Source organism: Sceloporus occidentalis, unplaced genomic scaffold, assembly GCF_023333645.1.
Source record: "Sceloporus occidentalis isolate IW3139 unplaced genomic scaffold, rSceOcc1.0.p SCAF_7, whole genome shotgun sequence".
NCBI lineage: Eukaryota > Metazoa > Chordata > Lepidosauria > Squamata > Phrynosomatidae > Sceloporus > Sceloporus occidentalis.
The window spans coordinates 80,358,674-80,380,956 of record NW_028316987.1 but is presented as its reverse complement, the minus strand read 5'-3'; the positions used below and the strand labels follow the sequence as shown (position 1 = coordinate 80,380,956).

General features: G+C 40.0%; 1 protein-coding gene across 2 annotated transcripts in view; it reads left to right on the top strand.

Annotated features, from left to right (window-relative positions):
- The window catches only part of LOC149310016 (partitioning defective 3 homolog), a 654,223-nt gene that overhangs the window by 435,173 nt on the left and 196,767 nt on the right, over positions 1–22,283 (top strand). For both annotated transcript variants that reach the window (XM_089533491.1, XM_089533492.1), the window contains exons 16-18: positions 1,592–1,781; positions 9,439–9,587; positions 11,909–11,953. In XM_089533491.1, coding sequence (XP_089389617.1) covers positions 1,592–1,781; positions 9,439–9,587; positions 11,909–11,953 — 384 coding nt within the window. The remainder of the gene's footprint in view (positions 1–1,591; positions 1,782–9,438; positions 9,588–11,908; positions 11,954–22,283) is intronic.

Sequence of the window (22,283 nt, the reverse complement as noted above, 5' to 3'; positions counted from 1 at the left end):
CCTCCCTTCTGATCTGCAGTAAAAGGAATGCATTTTTTTTTACATTTCAGTGCAACTACTAAAATGTCATCATTCATTCTTGTTGCAATATTAAGAAGTGCAGGAGAAAAAAGCTAGACATGCCACTGAATTACTTTTGCTTCTCAACCTTGGAGGCTTCATCTGCAAAATGCCATAAGGTTATACTGTTTCACATTCAGCTCTTTGGAGGCATTATTAACCACAGAGTTAACAATCTTGTAGGCATTATGTTTGGAAAAGAGTGTATTGCTAGGCTCAACATTAACCTGTCCATCAAAGAAGCTTTTGCTGGGTGAAGAATTAGCTGCTATGCAAACTTGAACACATTCATTTCAGATTGACAGTGATGGGCTTACGTGCCATGGAGCACTTTTTCTTCTAATCTGTTTTTCCAACTTTTCAGAAAAACTGACTTCTTTCTCACTGCTTTTAAGTTGTCCAAACTGTTTCTCTACTGATATGATCAAGGACTAGCAATTTTGATTTCTGATTTTTAGTTAATAGAGCAAATATATAGCTGAAGCTAACTCAAAGATCTTTTCCTTTATTCTGTCTTTTATGTACACAATACTTTGCATAGGCGAATCTCTAGAAGGTATAACAAGATATGGTATATGCCTGTCCAAAATGCCATGCATAGTCCTGAGCACACAGTGCTGTTTGGGAGAATGATCCATAACTACCCTCTGTGTTAAATTCTTAAACTTCCCACTCTGTTTTGCTTATCTCTGAACTGACATTGAAAGCTGGTGTATCACAGACTAAGAGACACCACTACAAACAAGAAGGCCCCTGGGTTGGATCTTGCCTTTGCCCTGAAGAGGTAGCTGTAGGCAACATGTGAGCAGTATATAGAACAGTTCCATACAGTTCAGGTGGGCATGAAATGGTTCAAAAGAAGCATAAATATGGTCAAGATGCCTCTTAGTGGGGAATCAAGGCCTCCCTTGAGTGTTCTGAGGACTATGGCTAGTCCATGTTATACACTTTCTAGCATAATCTTTTCGGAAAATATTCATTTATAGGTGTTCCAGGCTACTAGCATTTCTACATTCTTTAGAGATTAGGCTAAGGGGGTTTTCACATCTTGCTAGACTCAGCAGGTGGAGAGGTAAGACAAGGCATTTCCTTTGCTGTCATGTACTCTTTACCCTAGCTCCTCAATGCATGAGGAAAGGTATACAAGACTGGGCCAAAGTCAGATTCTTGGAGTCCTGCTCTAGGAGCAGGATAAAGTAAATGTCAGTTTAGGCTAAGTGGGCCATGTGTTATATCTGAGTAAGGTTCTGTTTGGGGACAAACCTCTCAAATTCTGGCTTCCCATATCAGTGGAAGGCTACCGAGCTTTTTCTGATGCAAACACCTACTGCATTCTTTAATTTTCAACAGTCTTCTTTTACACCAGTGTCCTGTTGTATTCACTGTATTATACAAATCTCTAAAAGTGACCCTGGGCTCCCAGATAAGAATGAAGGGGTATACTGAAATTAATGTGTTTGGAAATCATGATGGCATATAGATTATAATGATTGTGTAGAGTTTTATCTGTTCCATGTCCCATTTTGTGCAGGTAAATACCACCTCTCTCCAACTGTCAACATGCCTCCAGATGACATGGTCATTATAGAAGATGATAGACTGCCAGTACTACCTCCACATCTTTCAGATCAGTCATCTTCCAGTTCCCATGATGATGTGGGTTTTGCAACAGTGGATACAGGAGCCTGGAGTAAACCCACCATTAATGAATCTACAGAATGGTAAGGCCTGTGTCCACATGTTGCTTCTGTTTCTTTTGTTTATCAGATTCTTAATATGCCCTTAAGTTCTGTGTTTTCCACCACTGAAAGAGGATTAGAACAATACATAGTTCTTCCTGAGCTGCTTGTTCCTATCTAGGAGAAACAGACAAGAAGAGATTTCTGGCTGAGGTTGCAGAACTTCTTTGATGGATCTAGGCTCCCAAGGATTCTTTGAATTTCTGGTTTTATGAACAACAATCTCACCATGGGGTATGGCAAAAGACTTTTGAAAGTGAAGGTAGTTGTAAAAGCAGTTTGTGATATGATATAGGGGAGGTCTATTGCCCAATTTAAAAAAATTGATACAATTAGTGGAGGAGAGAGATTCAATTTTCAAAGGATTTGTTCCTTCCACTCTGAACCTTTGTAGATCCTTCCTTCTTCCAGGAAGGAAGTGGTTCAATGGAGTGGGTGGTTATGGAAGGCAAATTTGATTCTGTTATGGTATTCTAACTATGGCTCCCTGTGTCTAGTTATGTATATTTATCATGCTTTACTATCTTTCAGTAAAGATAGCAAAGTCTGTCTGGGTTTTATCCCCATACTGTATCTTTTGTGTTTGATAGTTCTATCTTTTTTCTTTTTCTGGGTGTTGATGTTTTACATAGCTTTCTACTGGCTAGTTTTAGATTTTTATCTACTCCTTTTATGTGTGGTGTTTAAACTGTCATTTTTTATTTTGTTGTTTGTTACATCTTAAAAGACCTTGACTTCTACCACAGCAGTTGTAGTATGGGCTGGCAGAACAGTATGTTCCATGTATGAAGCAGAGCTACTCTACAGAGTCACAGGCACTCCTACCTTCTGTTAACTCTCCCTGAGCTTTTAAAGAAAGCCATTTATCCAACACTTCTATAGTTGTTAAAAACACAAGGCAGTGGAGAGCATTTGGTAGAGTGGTTCTCAATGTACTTCTTCCTTTGAGGCCATAAACACCTCCCACGATCTTGCAAGCTTCCCATTTATGAACTAACATAAAAACTACAAAGAAAATATATTGTTGTTAACTGCTATCAAGTTGACATTGAATGAGAGACCTCTAAGTCACTAAGTCACCTTGTTATCAACAGCTCTGCTATCCACTGATAATGAGGTCTCCCTCTTTTCCTACTGCTTTCTACCTTACCAAGCATTATTGTCTTTTCTAGTGAGTCCTCTCTTCTCATGATATATTATAAAAGTACAGTCAGCCTTTGGTATCCTCCCCACCCACAGATACCAACATCTGTGGATGCTCAAGTCCCATTGTCCCCAGTGGTGGTGCGGCCACGCAGCTGTGCCACCACTGGGAACAATGGGACTTCACCAGCCCCCACACAGGAATGCCTTCCTTTTCCCCTCACCTGCCACCACTGCTGCTTCCTCTTTCCCCCTCCCTCCCCTCAGCGGAGGCGGGCAGGTGATTGAAGCCATGGGGCCACTCTCACTGCTTCTTCTTCTTCTGCCTCCTCTCCTTCTTCCTCCCACCTCTTCCTCTTCCTCCCTCCCGACTCTCATCAGCAGGTGGGTGGCTGGTGGCATGGGACCACTGCTGCTGCTGCTATTAGCTCCTTTTCCTCCTCCTCCTCTTCTTCCTCCTCCCTCCTCTCCCTCCCTCCTTTCCTGCTGTCAGCAGGGACAGGTGGGTGGCTGGTGGCTTAGGACCCCCACCACTGTCACCGTTTCCTCTTCCTTCTCCTTTTCCTTCTCCTTCTCCTCTTCCTCCCCTCCCTCTTTCCCTTCTCTCAGTGGGGGCAGGCAGGTGGCTGGTGGCATGGGAACGCCACTGCTGCCACTGTTTCCTCCTCCTCCTTTTCCTTTTCTTCCTCTTCCTCCCATCTCTTCCTCTCCCGGCTCGCACTGGGGGTGAGTGAGCGGCTGGAGGCATGAGGCCTCCTCCTCCCTCCCTCCTTCCTCTCAGTGGGGTGGGCAGGCGGCTGGTGGCATGGGACCACCACTGCCGCCACCACTGTGTCCTCTTCCCCCTCCCCCTCCTCTTCCTCCTCTGCCAGCCAGTGCCACCTCATCATGGGCTTGTCATCCACAGATGGTCATATCAATGGATGGCAAGTCCGTGGATACTGAGGGCAGACTGTGTAACAGTCTCAGCATAATCATCTTGGCTTCTATGGAGACTCTTTGACTCATTTACAATGTGCCCGTGTCATACATGGGCACGCTTTACATGGCTTTCAGCATATGCTGAAAGCTGCACAGAGAGGAAGGGGCGGCACGTCCCATTGGGACTAATGGGGTGCGTGCCCATGTCACATGTGTGCTGCCACCCACCGCACTGCCACGTACACGAGCCCCATTAATTTAAATGGGGCTTGAGCATACGTGTAATTTGCTTTAGGTGGGGGAGTTTGGAACGGATCCCCCACATAAAGCAAGGGCGCACTGTACTTGTCTTTTTGTCAGTCCATGATTGTTGGGGCATGTAAAATCAGGATTCGACATGAAACTTGCAGAAGACATGCACATGGAACAGGAACACCACTGGAAGGTCTCTGTGGTGTAGCACTGTACAGGCTGCAAAGGAAAAATCCTCCCACGCAGGAGCTGCCAGCTGAATGAATAACTGCTGGTTTGCTGAGTACTCACAAAGAGGACTTTAATCTTGGTTCTGATATTTACAGTAGACTATCATAGTGCTTCGCCAGACTCCTATATGCAGCCATCACAATACTGAGCATTCAGCTCACACTCTTATACATACATCCCCTCTTGGGGTTTTGAGTCCATCCCTCTCCTGGGATGTCACCCAGTTTCCTGTCTCCTGACAGCTGTGACTCTGCATAATTGAAGACTGTGGGTTTCACCTCCTGTCCCTCTATCATCAGCTTCCTGTGATGCAGGACTCTCCAAATGTTGAGTGATCATGTCTGCCACCTGAACTCAGGTTACCTTGTCACCTTTGTCTCAATTCCAGGCTATAGTCACATCTCTGACATTTTCTGCCCAGAGTGCTCTGTACTCTGATAGTGATTTATGCAGAGTACGTCTCAAGCACCACATTTTAAATGAGTTGATTCTTGTCCTATCAGCTTTCTACACTATTCAGCTTTCACATTGTACATAGAAATTGGGAATGCAATGGCATGAACAGTCCTGATTCTGGTATTCAGGTATATATATATTTACTCCTGAAGATCTTGTCTTGTTCATTTATAGCTGCCTTTATAGTCTTAGAAAGACACATCCTTTCAAATATTTAAATATGGCTATCATGTCACCTCTTAACCTTAACCAGGCTAAACCCAGCCAGCTTCCTAAGCCACTCCTCATAGGGCATGGTTTCTAGACTTTTCAGCATTTCGGTCATCCTCCTCTGGACACATTCCAGGTTTTCCACATTCTTCTTGAACTGATCTATTTCTAGACATTATACTCCTATTGATACAGCCTAGAATTCTGTTGATGAAGAATGTCACCTTGAAGAGAATTCCTTATCTTTAAATTATGAACTTCATTTGTGACCTGCAGCTTGATGGAATGATGCCATTCCCTTCTCCTTTTGTCTCTTGTCTTCTTAGATTGTAAGAGTGAGGGCAGGCAAATGTCTAATTAACAATTTGTAAGCCACTCTAATAGCCTTTTGGCTGAAAAGCAGGATATAAATAAATAAATAAATAATAACAATAATTATAAATGCTGACACTCTAGCCACAGTGTTGTAAATTTGATCTTAGATGAGGGATCCAAGGTCCACTCAGCCTTCCATTTTTTTCGTAGGTTGGTAAAATGAGTACCCAGCTTTTTGGCGGCAATTGGCTTACACGTTGTAAACTGGTTAGGGAGTGGTAGTTTACTGATAAGCTATTTGCTATTGCTGTTGCTTTTTCACATAACTTGCCCTATTACAAAATCTCTTCTTCGTCAATAGTACTTTTTTTAGCAGTCAGAACATGAACAGTATTCACTCACTATATTTTAAGGCATAAAGAGAAGCAAGGAACCTTGCCATCAGGAGAAGGAGTATAAAATATGAACTCATGAATTACCGTAAGAGCTCTTGGATGTTCCTGATATATTTTCTGCACAAAGACAGAATCCTGTTGATGAAGAATGTGACCTGCAAATAAGCAGCTTTTAAAAATATAGCATACATTTTTCCTTTGTTTAACCTCTTTAGGATGAATCTTTCCTAATTCATCTGTACTAATCCAAGAAAATAACATCAGTGTATAAATTTTGTAATTATATTCAGCAATAAGCAAAGTAGAAGATGTACCTCTCTGTGGAACTGCCTGCTATGGATGTGGTGATAATTAACACAAGCAGGATGAAGTATGAGGATTTTCCAAGTCCCATGTTCTCCTGGGTCTGATAGAACTACAGCAGCAATATCTTAATAAGAATTAGCACCAGCAAGTCTCTCTTTGTTTAGATTTGCATGAGTCAGCTATTTTATATATGTGGTGTGAGTTAGTGTTCAGTGACATTTCTCTTAACCTGTCTTAAAAATCCTTTTAATTGTTATCTTAAAAGCAGTTCCTTTCTCCATCTCCTTTTTCCGATTCTTTTGCATGCTAAGCCTTTCCATTTCAAAGAAGTAAAACTGCAATTTCAGCCCTTTAAACACCCATCATTGTCTTTGTATAGAAGGCACTTTAAAGCTAAAAATCTGAGATGCAAGGGTGAAAATATTGAACAGCACTCAAAATTCTATATAATAGCTTGTGTCAGTGTGGATTTTCCCAGCAAGTATGGTAAGAGGAACCACAGCAGAATGTAAAAACCCATTTGTTAATGCTTTTACATGTACAAATGAAGAATATTTTCTTACTTGCACATTTTACTAAAACAAGCAGAAAAAGTGAAGAGCTATTAAGAATTGTGATTCCCTCCCCTGCAACCATCTTTAAGTCTGTCCTCTCAAAGGCAGCACTGTAATTTCCAAAATTAGTGGAGGGGGGCAGATCAGTTTGGAGCTGTACTTGTGTTGACTGCATTCTGTTTGTTAAAAAATAAACCCAATAAAATAAAATAAACAGCTCTTGGGAGTGGATTTTTTAAATTAATTTCCTGCTGCTAATCGACAAAGGAGAGCTTGTAGTGTGAAGGTGGATTCATTGAGTTTGCTGCAAGGCACCAAGGGGTGAAGTTAAGAATATGGAGGAAGGGTTATCCAAACAAGAATGGCAGCTGTTCTAAATCACAGCCGAAAATGTAAGCTTTTTCCAGCCCGACAATATCTCCCTAATCCTTGATGAAAATGTTATGAAAACAAAAGGACAATGAGACAGGATTAATAAGTGGAATTTTAATAACACAGAGGGTCACAATACGGTTACATTCTTTAAAGAGCCAACTGTCGTTCCAGGAGCCTTTGTTGTTATAATAAATTTTGCTGCTTGTTGGTTTTATGAATTACAATAATAATAAAGAGGAAGTGACTTTAACATTGGTTTGAAACATTAAGAGCAGTTATTTGGAATCTTACTGAACTATACTTAATCATCCCCCCCCCCCCAAAAGTAAGCTCTTAACATTTGGGGTGTAGTCTACCAAAATGCCATCAGTTGTGTTGTACATTTTCACTACATCTTGGGAACAAAATTCAACAGGTATCCCTTAATAAATAGGGCATTTTCAGTCCAGTGCTTTTAGACCTCAATCTCCAGAGAGTTCATCAAATTAAAATAACAATAACAACAATAATAATTGCCTATTGAGGAAAGTTTCTGGGATCATCTTACCTGGGTATCCTAGAAGATAACCTGTTAAACTCAGATTAGGGCCACAAATGCTGATGAGGATGCATTAGAAAGTAAATGTGGGAGAACCTGGGGACCTTCTGATGTCATGATCCCAAGTCTGAACCTCAAAAGAAGCAATGTATACCAAATACGCAACATGAGAATAATATGTTTCATTTGGCTTCTCTTATTGATAACCAAACAGTGTCACATCACATCAATTGAAGTTCCTGATTTTTTTAAATGACAGTTCCAGACCGAGCATGTTACAATAGCCAAGTTAGGGTATGACATTCATAACTTCCCATTAAATGAAAAGATATAATGAAATCCTGTAAAGCCATTGAGATTAACCAAGCAAAAGAGGTAACTGGCAGAAGATTTCATGGGCTCCAATGGACTGGAGTCAACAAAGGTTTATGCTAGAAATTTATTTTTCTAATTTTGTCTAAAAGTGCTACCAGATTCCTTTATATCTTTTTAATACTGAAACAGATGATCAGGGCTGTGTCTTTGAATACTATCCACAAAATGTCACAGCTGGCGACAACACCCCAAACTGGTAAAAGTTGTTCCTAGCCATCACTGCTGCCTGAGCAACACAGAATTAAGGAGTGTCCCCTTAATTGCATTGTTCCAGTTTTATGACTTTTATATAGCCTTAAATTGGCCCTCCCTCCCTCCTTGCTGGTGGTGGAGTGGTTAAATGCCTGTACTGCAGCTACTCACTCAAAACCATAAGGTTGCGAGTTCAAGACCAGCAAAAGGGCTCAAGCCTGACTCAGGCTTGCATTCTTCCGATGTCACTAAAATAAGTACCCAGATTGTTGGGGGCAAATTAGAATCATAGAATAATAGAGTTGGAAGAGACCACAAGGGACATCCAATCCAACCCCCTGCCATGCAGGAAATCCAAATCAAAGCATCCCTGACAGATGGCCATCCAGCCTCTGCTAACAGTTAGCTGACATTAGCTTACAGTTGTAAACCACTTAGACACTGCTTAGGCATTATGAAGCAGTATATAAATGAAGCTTGTTTGTTTGTCCCTTCCTTCCTTCTCTCTCTCTCTCATTATATATATATGTGTGTGTGTGTGTGTGTGTGTGTGTGTGAGAGAGAGAGAGAGAGAGAGAGAGAGAGAGAGAGAGAGAGGAGTTACTGGGGATGGGACTACTATCCATGTGTCTTATTTTGCTTATGGCAGCGAAACATGGTTCTGTACATCACATAATAGAAAATTCACTTTCATATACTGTCAGATTTTCAACACTTGCAAAAATAGCAAGAAGAGCCTCTGGAAGATCTCTGCTTGTTATATGTCAGAAAACAATCCTTATGCATTTTTGATTTAAATGTTGATTGTCCACTTCCCATTAAGATGTCTTTACATGTCTGTTTTCATCTGTGTGAAATATTTGTGCCTGTCATTTAGTTCTCACTACTTTTCTTTCATCCGTATAGTGTCATTTGTATGACAAGTGGCTGCAGTGCTAGAATTATGACCAAGACAGAGGATTGAGATTCAGCTCTCCATTCAGCCATGAAACTCACTGGATAACTTCTGTGACTTTCTCTAAGCCTAAACCTTATAGGATTGTTAGGATAAAAATACAGTATTTTTAGGCTGTCATTTGGGGGTAAAAACTCACATACCAGCCAGTAGCACCTCTCATGGGCATATAAGTACCCCTGAAGGTGACCTGAGAGGTCTTACTAGCTGATATGTGAGGAGGGCTTCCAAAGCTGATCTCAATACATGGAATGGCCCTTTATATATTAAGAAAGTTACTTGAGAAAAAATAGTGTGGAATATTGCAACCTGCTGATTTTTTTTAATTGGTTGGCAGAGAGATATTTTATGCAAATATTTGATGGCATGTCTATGTTAGATGTATGCTTTAGGGAACTTTTTTCTCTCCTTCTCAATACAGCACTCTGAGTCCAGATGTTGATCCAGTGCTTACCTTCCAGCGAGAGGGATTTGGACGCCAGAGCATGTCAGAAAAACGCACAAAGCAGTTTTCAGATGCCAGCCAGTTGGACTTTGTTAAGACGCGGAAATCCAAAAGCATGGACTTAGGTACTGAGTTTACAAATTTATTTTGTTCCTCCAGTATTGTTATGTGTTATGTCAAACAGTTGATTTACAGCTGCAGCTGGATTCAATATGGCATGAAAAATTCCTAATACAGTCTGACTTAAGTCCATCATATGGGTCTATATAATTTTAATGTTTGAAACATTATGGTTGTGAAGATCCATGTTATAGACAGTATTTCAACATGTGGTCCAATGTATAAGCATATTATTTAATACTTCTCATAAGATGGGAAAAACCAAACAAAATTAAGTTGTAAAATAATTATTTAACAACTAATGTCTGGTCATTTATGTCATTATTAAGATCTTATATTTACAGAGTGATTATAACATAACCCTAACTGTCTGGGAATATTTCACTTTTTTTACATACACCTTGACACATTATGTCCACTCTTATTTAAAGCCAATCACATTATTTTCAATATAATATCCTGTTGAGGTCTGAAGGAATTGTAACCCTATGCCTTCATGGATTCAGGCTGAGACTTAGCTGAGTGGATGATACAGTATTGTGGAAGCGCACACCATGAAACTTTTTTTGATGTGAAGAGGAAAATGGAAGCTTCCAACTGGCAAACAGTATAAAACCTCTGGATCCGCAGGCCTACTAGGAATATAAGGAAACTGGTCAACAGATTTTATATACTTTGGGTTACAGCTTGTCCTCCAGGCCCCGCTCTGGAACCAGATCTGGATTCAGTCCCTGTTCCTGCTCAAGACCCCTGATCCAGCAACAAACATCAAGGGCAGGGAATTAGTGCGTTGCCCCATATGTGGGGCACTGCCTCAGCCTAGTCGTAATACATACCTGCATCCACAATATACAGTTATACCTCAGTTAATGAAGTAGATTTGTTGCTAGGCATTACTTACGAGAAAGAAAATTTGGTACCAGAGACAGAAATAACATTAAAAGGATAGGGATAGATTCCTGTTTCTCAAAAAAGAAGAGCAGTTCAACATGTTTCAGCAAACACTTCATCCAAAATTAATGATAAGCACATGTGAAATGAAATAAGCAGGTCGGGTGAACCTTGCACAAGAAATAAAAACATGTTGAACCTTCTAAGGATCCTTGAACGTTTCCTCTTAAATGCATACAGGGCTGATGTTTTTTCTTCCACCTGCCTCCACTTTTCCTTTGATTTCCATTTGGTGGCCAGATTTTCAGATCTATGGGTTGTTGTTGTGTTTGTTTGTTTGTTTCTTTTTTTTTTTTAACATTCTGGAGGTAGCCGGTGAAGCAAATGTATCTGCTCTCCCCTTTTCTTTCTGTTTTGCTGTTCATGCATGCTCAGTAAGGGATTCTGGAGACAGCTGCTGTAAACCCTACCCAATGTAGGCAGCACACACAGCTAGGGTAGGCTCACCTTGAATCAGACACCACTTTTTCCCACTTCAAGCATTGTTGCATTATTTACTGCAGGCATATTGGTGCTATCTGACACTGAAAGTCTGTGTTTCTCTAGACCTCCTTCACTATTCTCCTAATGCTGATGCTTCAAAAAAACAAACAAAAACTTCTCACTAGACAAAGGACAAGGAGGAAAGGAGGGCAGAGTGAGCATAAAAAGACTTTGTAAAAAGCAGTTTCTTTGTCATATACATTGTTAAGTGAGGTCTGACTGTACTTCCATTTTTTTAAAAAATCAAAGGAGATATAACATGCAACTTTCTCATTTGGAAATTTGTCTCTTATAAGAAAAATAGAGGGGAATCTTGTGGTCCAAGAGATTATTTGTGGCACGTGGTCCTTGTATGATGTGGGCTGTAACCATTTTTAAGTGCCATGGAACACTGTATTTTTGAAAGTATATAATGTACAGTGAGTTTTGAAAGAACTGACATGCACTGTCCCTCATTAAAATATTAATGTTATAGAAAATCACCATTCCAATTTTTTCTATTATAATATCTGGTTTTTCAGAAGCAATATGATGTTTTATTTTTTATTTTTTTTACACACACAAAAAACCCAAACCTCCAGTGATACTTTTAAATCTCAGTTCACCACCAAAAATGTGATGGCAACGTGCCTTGGCTAGTTGTGATTATTAGCATGTCAATAACATATTGTATTTACCTGGATACGGAAATGACTGACACAATGCATGAGAGTTACTAGGTTTGTCACTGGGGCTTTATTTTGCCCCCTTAAGATTGTCTGCCTAATATTGCATATTTGCATGAAGAATGATGTTTCCAGTATCCTCTAACTTTAAAGAGAGTATAAACAGTGGATGCATGTGGGATGTGGGCACTAACAGGGCTAACCATTATACATTTACCTTTTAACAGTAGCTGACGAGACTAAGCTCAGTACAATGGATGACCAGAAAACAGGTAAGAATTGACTGTAGGGTGGTTGCCATAGAAACCTTGGTCAAAGCAGCTTACCACGATTACGGAACTGCCAGTCATAGTGCATGGGAAAATGATATTTCAGTAGTTGCATGACTCTCTCTCTTTCTCTTTTTTCCTTATATAACTCAGATATTACAAAATATCACCTTTAATTTTACAGTTGTCTTAGAAATAACCAGGATGAGTCAATTATTTGTAGCGTATGTGGATCTAGGAGCTGTCTAGATATGATTCTTAAAAGTCAATGCAATTCCCTAGAGCTTTTATGTAATATGTTCCTTAGAGTACACCCTTGACTTAATGCAAAAGGGCTGTAAGAAATCCTGAGTATTTATCTGCAGACACTGTTAATGTGTGCTTTAAACACAAATGTTTGTCATCTTTAACTATGCACCTAAATGGAGTTTCCATATTTGCACCAACTAGGTAATCAGATGATGTGAGGCTGCCATTTAGACTCTTCATCTAGTATTTCCTTTCCCTTGTCAAGAATTAGAACAAAAGGATCCAATAAATAGATTGTGTGCCCCCAACCATGCATTGTGTAGACACTTCTGCTTTCTATGTAATGCTCATGATGCCAGCTTTGAAAGCATGAATTTATGAGCAATTAAAATAATGCACCAGCTGCAATTAGGGACCTTTATAATTTATTAATGCAAGTTAGCTTTTGACCTTTGGAATGTTGTTTTAATTGGGGTAGATCTAGAGGACACAGCAACATTCCACACATAGAAGCAGAAACATTACTTAGCTCTAATTAGGGACAATTCACCTTTGAATCCTGAAAATATTACTTATTTCCAGCATGAGTCATTGACTAGGGTATCCCATGCACACTGATTATTAATGTTTTTTCATAATTGTCTCTCTGTTTAATCACACTGTGAAGCATAAACAGTCAACTAAAAAGGTGTACTTAAAAAGAGCTGGTGGGATTTAAGTAGTTATAAAACAACTAGAAGCTCTCAGAGAACCTACTAAAGGAGATACCACATTCTTCGAGTGGCTTGCATAAGTACATTATGCTCTGAGATTAGTTTTATTAAGTAGTATTTATTAAAGTGTGCAAAGTTCAGATCTGCATTGCTTTATAGGATTGGTTCAGCTCTGCAGAACCAGTTTTCTGTTATTCAGTCTTATAATTGTCACCCGGGCTGACAAGGATGAATCCAAGTGATGGGATCAAATTCTAATTTTACAAAAAATATTTTCCATTTTCCCTGGTTCTTACACTTGCACATTGCACATAATAACATTGGCCCTATTACTAGCATAATATTGCAACATTGTGCTTGTTTGTACATCTACACCATATAGTTAACAGGCCTATACAAAGAGCTTCTTTTTGTAGATCATGTCTTATAACAGACTGCTTGTTGTTGTTGTTTTGTTTCATATCTCTTAAAAAACAAAACCCTTTAATGTTCTCATGCGTTCTCACTGGCCCTTTCTTGTTTTGGCCTGGATTCACATTTTCACAGGCCTCTAGTCTCTTCTATTTCTTAATATATTCAAAGAAACAGATGGATCAAACATTTCATCAAATCCTTCTTGATTTCCCTTGGTTCTGTATACTTTTCATTTACTTGCAGCAAGTGTAGTCAGGTCTGTAGCCCTTGGGTGGAAGATTTTAGTGCTTGTTGAATATGTTTTTGGTACAATCTATGCATATGGTAAGGGGATTGACCACTTTTTATTTAAAGGGACATAGTTTCTGGTTTTATTTGTGAGAATGCAAACCATTCCATGTGGGAGCCTCTGTTAACAGCCATGAAGACGCACTTGGATTACAGGGCAGTGACCCCTAAGCCACAAACCACCTGGGCCAAGCAAGACAAATATTTGGTGATTCTTTAAATAACACATTTTAATGTGATTTCCCCACTCTCTGCTTGATGCATAGCAGATTTTTCACATAGTCTATAGAGTTTTCTTTTTTCCAAAGGTAGAATACCAAACTAACCAATTCATTTTTTAAAAAAGAGCACGTTAGGTTATAAAAGATAGATGTTTAATGTGTGTCATGAAAGAATTACAGTACAAAGCATTATATAAGCTGCAAAATAGTGGAACATATTTACATTGGTAGAGTAAACTTGAACCTGTTTAAAACTGCAGATGGGTTTAATTGTATTGACCCCACATGGAAAGTAAGGTTCTTACTAGGACAGAATCTGCTCTAATAGATTTTAAAATTATTTTTCTTTCTTCAGGTCACTTGAATTGTGTAATCCTTGTCAGTGTTTACAGTTCATTCTGAAGGTCAGAAGTATATTCAGTTGCAATTGAGTATGGCTCATTTATTCAGCCATAAGCATACAGTAACTATGATGGGTTATTTCCATATTCACCTTCTCATAATGCTAACACTAGGTCTCTGAGAGCAAAGGGCCTTATTAAAATGACATGATGTTCATGATAGTCATTCATCAGTGGTGGTTTGAGAGGAATTAATTATTTTGTTCAGTAATGGATGCAGTTGCAGTTTTTAAGGGTCTCCCCCATCAAAATGCTGTTCCTCCATGATATTGAGTAAAGAATTATATCTTTAGGATTATTCAGCCACCAACACTAATGGTTTCACCAGGATCACTGAGTGTAGTAATTAAAAAAAATCCTGATCCTCAGGATCTGAAACATTTGTTCCAGAATTTGTTCATCATGGGGATGAAATGAATTTTCAGTGTTAATTAGATTCCATTTCTAGAAATTTGTGATCCATGATTTCATAAATATACTCCTACATCACAAATTTGAAGCACTGACCATGACCACTATCTGACGTCTGCTGGGATAAGGGATGGTAAGGGAACATTACCACAGGAGAAACCTGGGCATGACCAATGCTTAAAGCTCTTTGAGAAATAGTTGCTGCTCACAATGGGTTTTTCCTGCTTAGATGGAACATTTAGTGGACATTGTGTACAAACTCATTGCCCCTGCTACCACATCCTTGTTTCTGCCTTGGTTTGAATCTGATGTTATCCCCAGCTAAATTGTACTGAAGATTAATTGTAAACGTAATTTTGAAATCTAGATATAATTCCAAATTTAGGTAATGCTGTTTTAATTCTGAAATAGCAGGTAGTGATAACCCCAGTTTAATTTAACCATGTTTTGTGTACCCCCTACCCAAAAAAACAGAACAAAACAAAACAAACAAAAAAACCAAGGAGACATCACACAGATAATGAGCAAACCATTTTAGCAATTTATAACAATATACAATGTGAATACATTGAGGGGTAATCCTGTTACTTTTTAGCTTGGCCATCCATTTGTATTTGTAAGCCCCTAAACCTCCTGGCCCAACTCTGAGCCAGGCCCTCTTAGCAAATTATTGCTTTATGTTCTACAGATATGTCGGGTATAACTTGACTATTGCTTGTCAAACCCTGTTCAAACACCACCTTCGCCCTTCTCTACTACTTCACTTTCTAAGGAATTTCTCTCTTAGTCAGCCTACAGATTTGTTCCAATGAGAAATTAGTAAATGAATCAGCCAACTTGATCTGACCTGATGTGCACCAGCTGAAATTTCCCCTGACCAAGATCCATGAGGGAAGAACATCCTTTCCAGACCTAGAAATCGTGACTAAGTACAAACGAGCAGGAAGGGGCGGTGAGATGCCGCCCCTTTCTGCCCCTGATGGAGGCCACAGAAGACAAACGCTGCGGCCTCCGCAAGGCTTAAAAACGAATAATGAATAATTTATTATGGCACATGGCCAGCACAAAAATGTTTACAGAAATTACAGCTTAAAAACAACCCTCTCCCAGCGGGTTCTTTTTGTTCTGGGCGCCATTGGTGTGACTCACTCACAATGATGATGTCCATGCAACGCTATTTGGATGCCGTGGCGCGCGGATGTCATCATTGCATGCCCTGTATGGATGGGGCGAGCAATTATGGCACCCGGGCAGCATGGTGAGGGTTGGGAGCATTGGGATGCTCAGCCCTCACCCCGCCCACAGACCAGCACTTTTTGCCCATCTGTACCAGCCCTACGTCCCGAAACAGACAGGCCGAAAGGATCGGCTTCTGGCTGCTTCAGGGGTGTGGCATGCAGATGATGCATCCCTCGACGTGGCTGAAAGCTGCTCTGAGGCTGCTAAAGGTGTCCCGAAACCACCGGCAAAAGGAGCAGCAAAAATTCGCTTCTTGCTGGTTGCCTGTTTGGGACCATGGCGGCGGTCCACTTTAAGAGCTTGATAATGGGAGGAGTGGCCAGAGGACACTATTTCATGCCCACCTGTTTTGCCCCTCAGTTGAAACACCCAAACTTTGCCTAGTCCTGACTAAGTGATGTAGGGTGTGAAAAATAATGAAGTATGCTTATGATTTCTGGTTGGAGGTCTTGTGATGATTGGGAAAAACAGAATCATCATGAGATCTTATCCTGAGCCAGCTGGGCCTCCTTTACTTTAGAAATCTTCTGTTGCTTTGAAGGAAAGGGATGCTTTCTATTGTCGTATGTAATCAGGGACCTGAATGGATGCAGTTATTTGTCCATTCTCAAAGCAGGTGTCATTGTACCCCCAGGAACATATGTGTTACAAAGTAAATATTATGAATTTCAATCATAGCATTTTATCAGCTGTTTATATTATCAACACTCATTATATGTTGTTTTATGTCAATATTGCTAGTGGCACGATCAGTATTACGCATTCTCTAATTCAAGAGTATCTTGCAAAGGGAAAGAATAAGCCTGTGCTAAATTATTCTGATGAGAACATTAAAAGGGGGGCGGGATTGTAATCAGGAGGTCTGTGTGTCTGCAAGCCAAACAGAAAGTCTTTCTGGAGGTTTGGTACATTAGCTGTTCCATTTCTTCCCTCATCAACATTACTGCCCATTCCAGCAGTGGAGGGATGTTGTTAGCAAAGTCTACTATAGAGGGGCTTGTTTGTTTGTTTTTTACCCCATAGGTTGACGTGTTTCTCTATCTGTATGCTAGGTTTTGTAAGCTCACGTCTATTAGGATGAGAACTAATTTTTGTTACCTTTCAGTAATGATCATACAGTTTTGATCAAAAGTTGATTTCACAGTGTTATCTTTTTAAGGAACGTGAGGAGGCTGGAATGTGTGAGGAAATTCCTCAATCCGATCACATAGGAATTTAGTTGATATATGGGAGTGAGGGCTACATCAGTGTTATGGTATGTCAAAATTGTAGGGGGATAATTAAGGCAGTCAGAGACACAGTGAGAGAATAATTTGACCATAACCAAGATGTCCTCTGTATACACTTCATACATTCTTCCACCTTAGGTTCCTCTACTGAGAAGGAGCCAAAGTGAAGGAGAAAAATGGCTTAATGGTTAGATGACATATCCCTTCAATAATCCTTCCATCTTCAGAAAAGGTGCACTTTTGAAGAAGGAAGCATAATGTTTCCTTCTAGAAGTTGGATGTGATGAAACCTACTAAATGTCTAAGATGGGGCTGATGGTGAAGAAAATATCTTACTATGGTGGGATACACACCACTATATAGTACGTATTGTATACGTACTAGGGTTAGGAAGGGGCGGTGCTTCCGCACCCCCCTAACCCTAGTACATATAGAATACGTACAAGATGGCGGCGCCCCTTCCACATGGGCGCCGCCATCTTTACGTACTGGACGCATAGCGTCCAGACGTGTCGTGGGGCCTATGACGTCGTGAATGTGCCAGCGGCGCTTTGCGACGTCATCAGTGCGCCGCAAGAAGAAGCTGCGAAATGGAGCTTCTTTTTTGCTCCGCGCGGGAGCTGCGCGGTTTGGCTGCTGCAGCTCCCGCGCGAAGCAAATGGTGCCGGCGGCAATGCGCCACAAAGCGGCGGTTTGTATCCCACCTATAATTCCACTGTGGACTAAATCCTTATATACTGAATATAAAAGGGGTCACAACCTTCAATTAAATCCATATTTTAGATCTAGTAATGCAAATGGGTAAGAGCATGGTTTTTAAACCCTCTATTATATGTCTTTACCCATTTTGTTGAACTTCTACAGATGATTCTCTGAACACCCAGAGACAAGCTCATAAGCACATCATATAACAGTATTACATCAACCATTTATAATGGAACAGGCAATCATTATCTGGGACAGCTTTCCTAAAAGGCAGTATTCAGATCAAAGATACATGGCTCCAAGGATGTCCAGATGAGAAGATATATATGATTCCGAAGCTATATGATTGAGAGTTTTTCTGTGAGACAGATGAACTGCTGCATTGGCTCAAGGGAGGATATTTTGTAACCTCTTAGGGATATAAAAAAATGCATCCCCAAAACTTGCTTATGAAAATCTAGGTGCAGCCATATTCAGACACATCTTTATAGCACATGAGCATGTCATACCTTAGGGGTACATTAGGAATCATAAATAGAACAATAAAGGCCACTTAAAGGCGGGTCAAATTTAGCCAGACAGTACTTTGTCTTGGCACATTTTCTTTGGCTGCAATAATATACTTTCAATCTTCAAGAGCAATTGGAACTAATGACTTGTAGTTGTTACTTAAACTTATTGTACTGTCAAGTTCACAGTCCAAATATTACCTTCATTTCTTCAGGAAAAGAAAACCTACCTTCCTGTGGTGATAAGTGTGAAATCTAGCTTTGGGATGCAAATATTCTTGACATTTCCCAGCTGGATTCTCTAACATTTTTTTTTTTTAAATGACCATTCTGAACATAATACAGGAACATGTGCATAGAGGTAACTTATATGTAATACTGTTATATTGCATATGGGGAAGTGTGTAAGGCATGAGGTCACCAGAACAATTTATGCTGAGACAACAGAGGTCTGTGTGCGCCAGAATCTATCTGTACCGTCTACACTCAGAATCAGACCATACAGTTCTTGCCACAGTGTCTCACAGCAGAAAAATGTTTACAGAGCAAATAGTTCCTGAAAAGGCTATAGTGGAGCCAAGCCACATACCACTAGAGAAGACCAAAATATGAACCAAAGGAGCAATTCAATATCTCAAAGAAAACTGTATAATAATGCAGAATATTTATTTGAATGAAACTCAGAGCTACCTGGACTTCTGATAATCTCTAAATTTGTATGGTGATTCTTTACATATTCTTTGGCTGCACTTGAAACATCAGACTAGAAATAATATGATAACCTCTAGAATAATAATCACATTAATCTGTTACAGAAAAACATAAACAGTAACATACATAAACAATACTATGGCATTGTAAGGACTGATACATTTATTATCATACACTATTGTATAGATAAAGGCCTACTTCATTAGATTTGTTTCAGAGAATATAGTAATAGACTCTTGCCAAGGAAAGTTCAGGCCATGATAAATTTCTTAATGTTTAAAGTTCCTCTCTTATAATACGTGTCAATTATATTTGTCTGATTCCATGAAGGTAGTAAGTTTTGTTATTCTGGCAACTGTACCAATGAGGTTATCCCTGATTTATGACGTTCTTTTGATTTTCATCTTTTTAATGAAATGCCTGGTATACATAACATTTGAGAGGGATAGCTGCTAACAATGCTTTTGCAGGGCATGGTTTGAATTTGAAAAAATAACAGTTGTAGACTGTAACTTCCAGAATTGTCCTGCCAGCAGGAGGTTTGCAGGAGGCAGGTCATTTCACTATAGGTAGCCAGTTACTTCAGTTACAGTTACTTCAGTTGTTGTTGCTGCTGTTGTTGTATTTATTTATAGCCTACTTCCCCCCACAATTGGTACACAAAGTGACTTGCAAACTGAAAAACAGCAACACTTCCATTAAAAACATACCAAAGTGGACATTAAAATAGAATTAAATAATCAAAAAAGTAATAATTATAAAACTATCCAGAGGTATTAGGATCAACCTATAATTGTCTCTTCTTTAATGATTTGTGGAAAGTCTGACTTTGTGGTTGCAAAATGATGAATCCTCCTCAGAAAGCTGAAATTTAACGTTAATGTATGTATGCTTATGCATGTCTAGATATTTTAGGTCAAAAATTGACCCCAAAAAACTGAGTTGACTTATCCATTGGTGGAATACAAGTTCTGTACTTTAACTTTTATTTTTAAAAAAGGAACCATTCCCTTCTCTGAGTAGGGGGGCAAAAGGTGAGAACTTAGGGCCGGTATAGACCAGCACAATGTGGCTGTTTCATGGCAGTGTGGAGGGCATGGGGTTCAGATGGCACATGCCCCCACACCACCAGGAAACCGCATGGCTGACTGCCTGTGTGCTGGTTTGATGATGATGCAGCAGCATGGCATTTAGATGCTGCGCACCACCACAGCATTACAAAGCCCCAGCTTTGCCACTCCTTTTTATACAGCGGCAAAATGCTAGAGGAGGGCCGCAGTGTGTGGTTGCTGCAGTACCTTTCGGCTGATCTGGTGGCGCAGTGGTTAAATGCCTGTACTGCAGCCATTCACTCGAAACCACAAGGTTGCGAGTTCAAGACCAGCAAAAGGGCCCAAGCTCAACTCAGGCTTGCATCCTTCCGAGGTCGCTAAAATGAGTACCCAGACTGTTGGGGGCAAATTAGCTTACTTGCTAATTAGCTTACTTGCTGTTCACCGCTATGATCTTTGGAATAGCGGTATATAAATAAAACAAATTATTATTATTATTATCTGTTAATGCCCCTAGTCCCTCCCAGGAGCACCTCTCTACTCTCTCTGTCACAGTGTCAATCCTGACCTTCTTGAATGCCTGGGCAGGAAAATGAGGTGGTGGCAGCTCTTTGGCACTTCTTCTCAAAAAAGTACCAAGAGGAATTGAGGTTTGAAGGATTTTGATAAGATATTTGTGTATGTTTGTCAACTTTTGGGGGGGAGAGGGGGTTAAAATCAGACAAGTTATTACATTAACATTAAAGGCTATAATCACTGCTAATGTAGCTGCCATTTTCTTTGCTTTCCCTTTTCATCTTTTTTGACATGTCTATATTTTCTTAGCTCTGCCTATCTCTGGTCACCTTCCACACATATTGCACAGCCACCATTTACTGTAGTTCCCTCTTCATCCATCCAGATTTTAGGGCAAGCACAGATAGTTATACCTGCTGGGATTTTGTAAGTTCTTTGCCTTTTTTTTTTGCTTCCTCCTCGGCTTCCTTGCCCCTAGGTTTTATCCTTAATTTATCCATGGTTCATGTCAAAAGCCATAATTTTGGCCCTGAAAGCTGTTCTCAACGTATACATGAGGTCAACATAGGGCCCAAACAAACTGGCAGTAAGCACCATCTTGGGGGTGGCATAAGGCCATGGCATTTAGATGGCGCATGCTCTGATGCCGCCCCAAGACGGTGGGCAGCATTGAGGCACTCTTGACGGCACAGCATTCAGGCACCGCATGTCTCAGGAGCTCAGAAGAACCACCGATGCAGTGGAAAGGGCAGCTTTCCACTCCCAAAAAGGAGTGGCATTTTGCCTCTCCTTTTTGAGCCAGAAAAATGCTGGATTGGGGCCACAGCATGCGGTTGCCACAGCTCTGATCTGGTACTCAAAGGGCCAGTGTCAAGCCGCCTCTTTAATGCCATCTGTATCGGCCCATAGTCAATTACATATGAAAATTTATATTTCTAGCATTTTTAAATGTCAAAAATTGTCACTAAAAAGAAATTACTGGTTTTTCTTTGTTTGCCAGTTAATATGCTAGGAAATTTATAATCCATGCATTCTGGAAAGGAATGGTAGAAAGAGGTTTTGACATTACTTATCTGAGTACTGTGGACCATTGAAGGCCTTGGGAACAATAGATCCGGTCTTTGTCATTGTAAAACTCCCATTCAGTTCAGTTTAAACTAGAATATTATCCAGACCATTGAAACCCACTGGATGACCTTAGGCAAGTCACACTCCCTCAACTTAGAGGATGATAATGGCAAACCTCCTCTATAAAAACTTGCCAAGAAAATCCCATGATAGAGGTGGCCTAAGTCACCTATAAATTGGAATCAACTTGAAGGCACACAGCAACAATTCCTTTTCTTTTGAGCCTCCAAAAATGCAATTCAGTTCAGATTAAAAAGACAGTTATTCTGTGTACACTAATTTGGGAGAAAGTCCCACTGAACCTAATATGGCTTAGAAGCTGAGAGACATAATTTTACACTGTAAAAGATTAATGCTCCACATCATCAAACCACAGTAAAATAAATGACTTTATTTGGTCATCTCTGTATAGAGCAAACTGTACATTTGGAAATTATTTCCTTGCTGTGAAACAAGATGATTTGGACTTTAATCCCCATCATTCCAATCCACCACAGCCATGGTCAGAAATTTTGGGAATTCTAGTTCAAAATGTCTGGAGGGCACC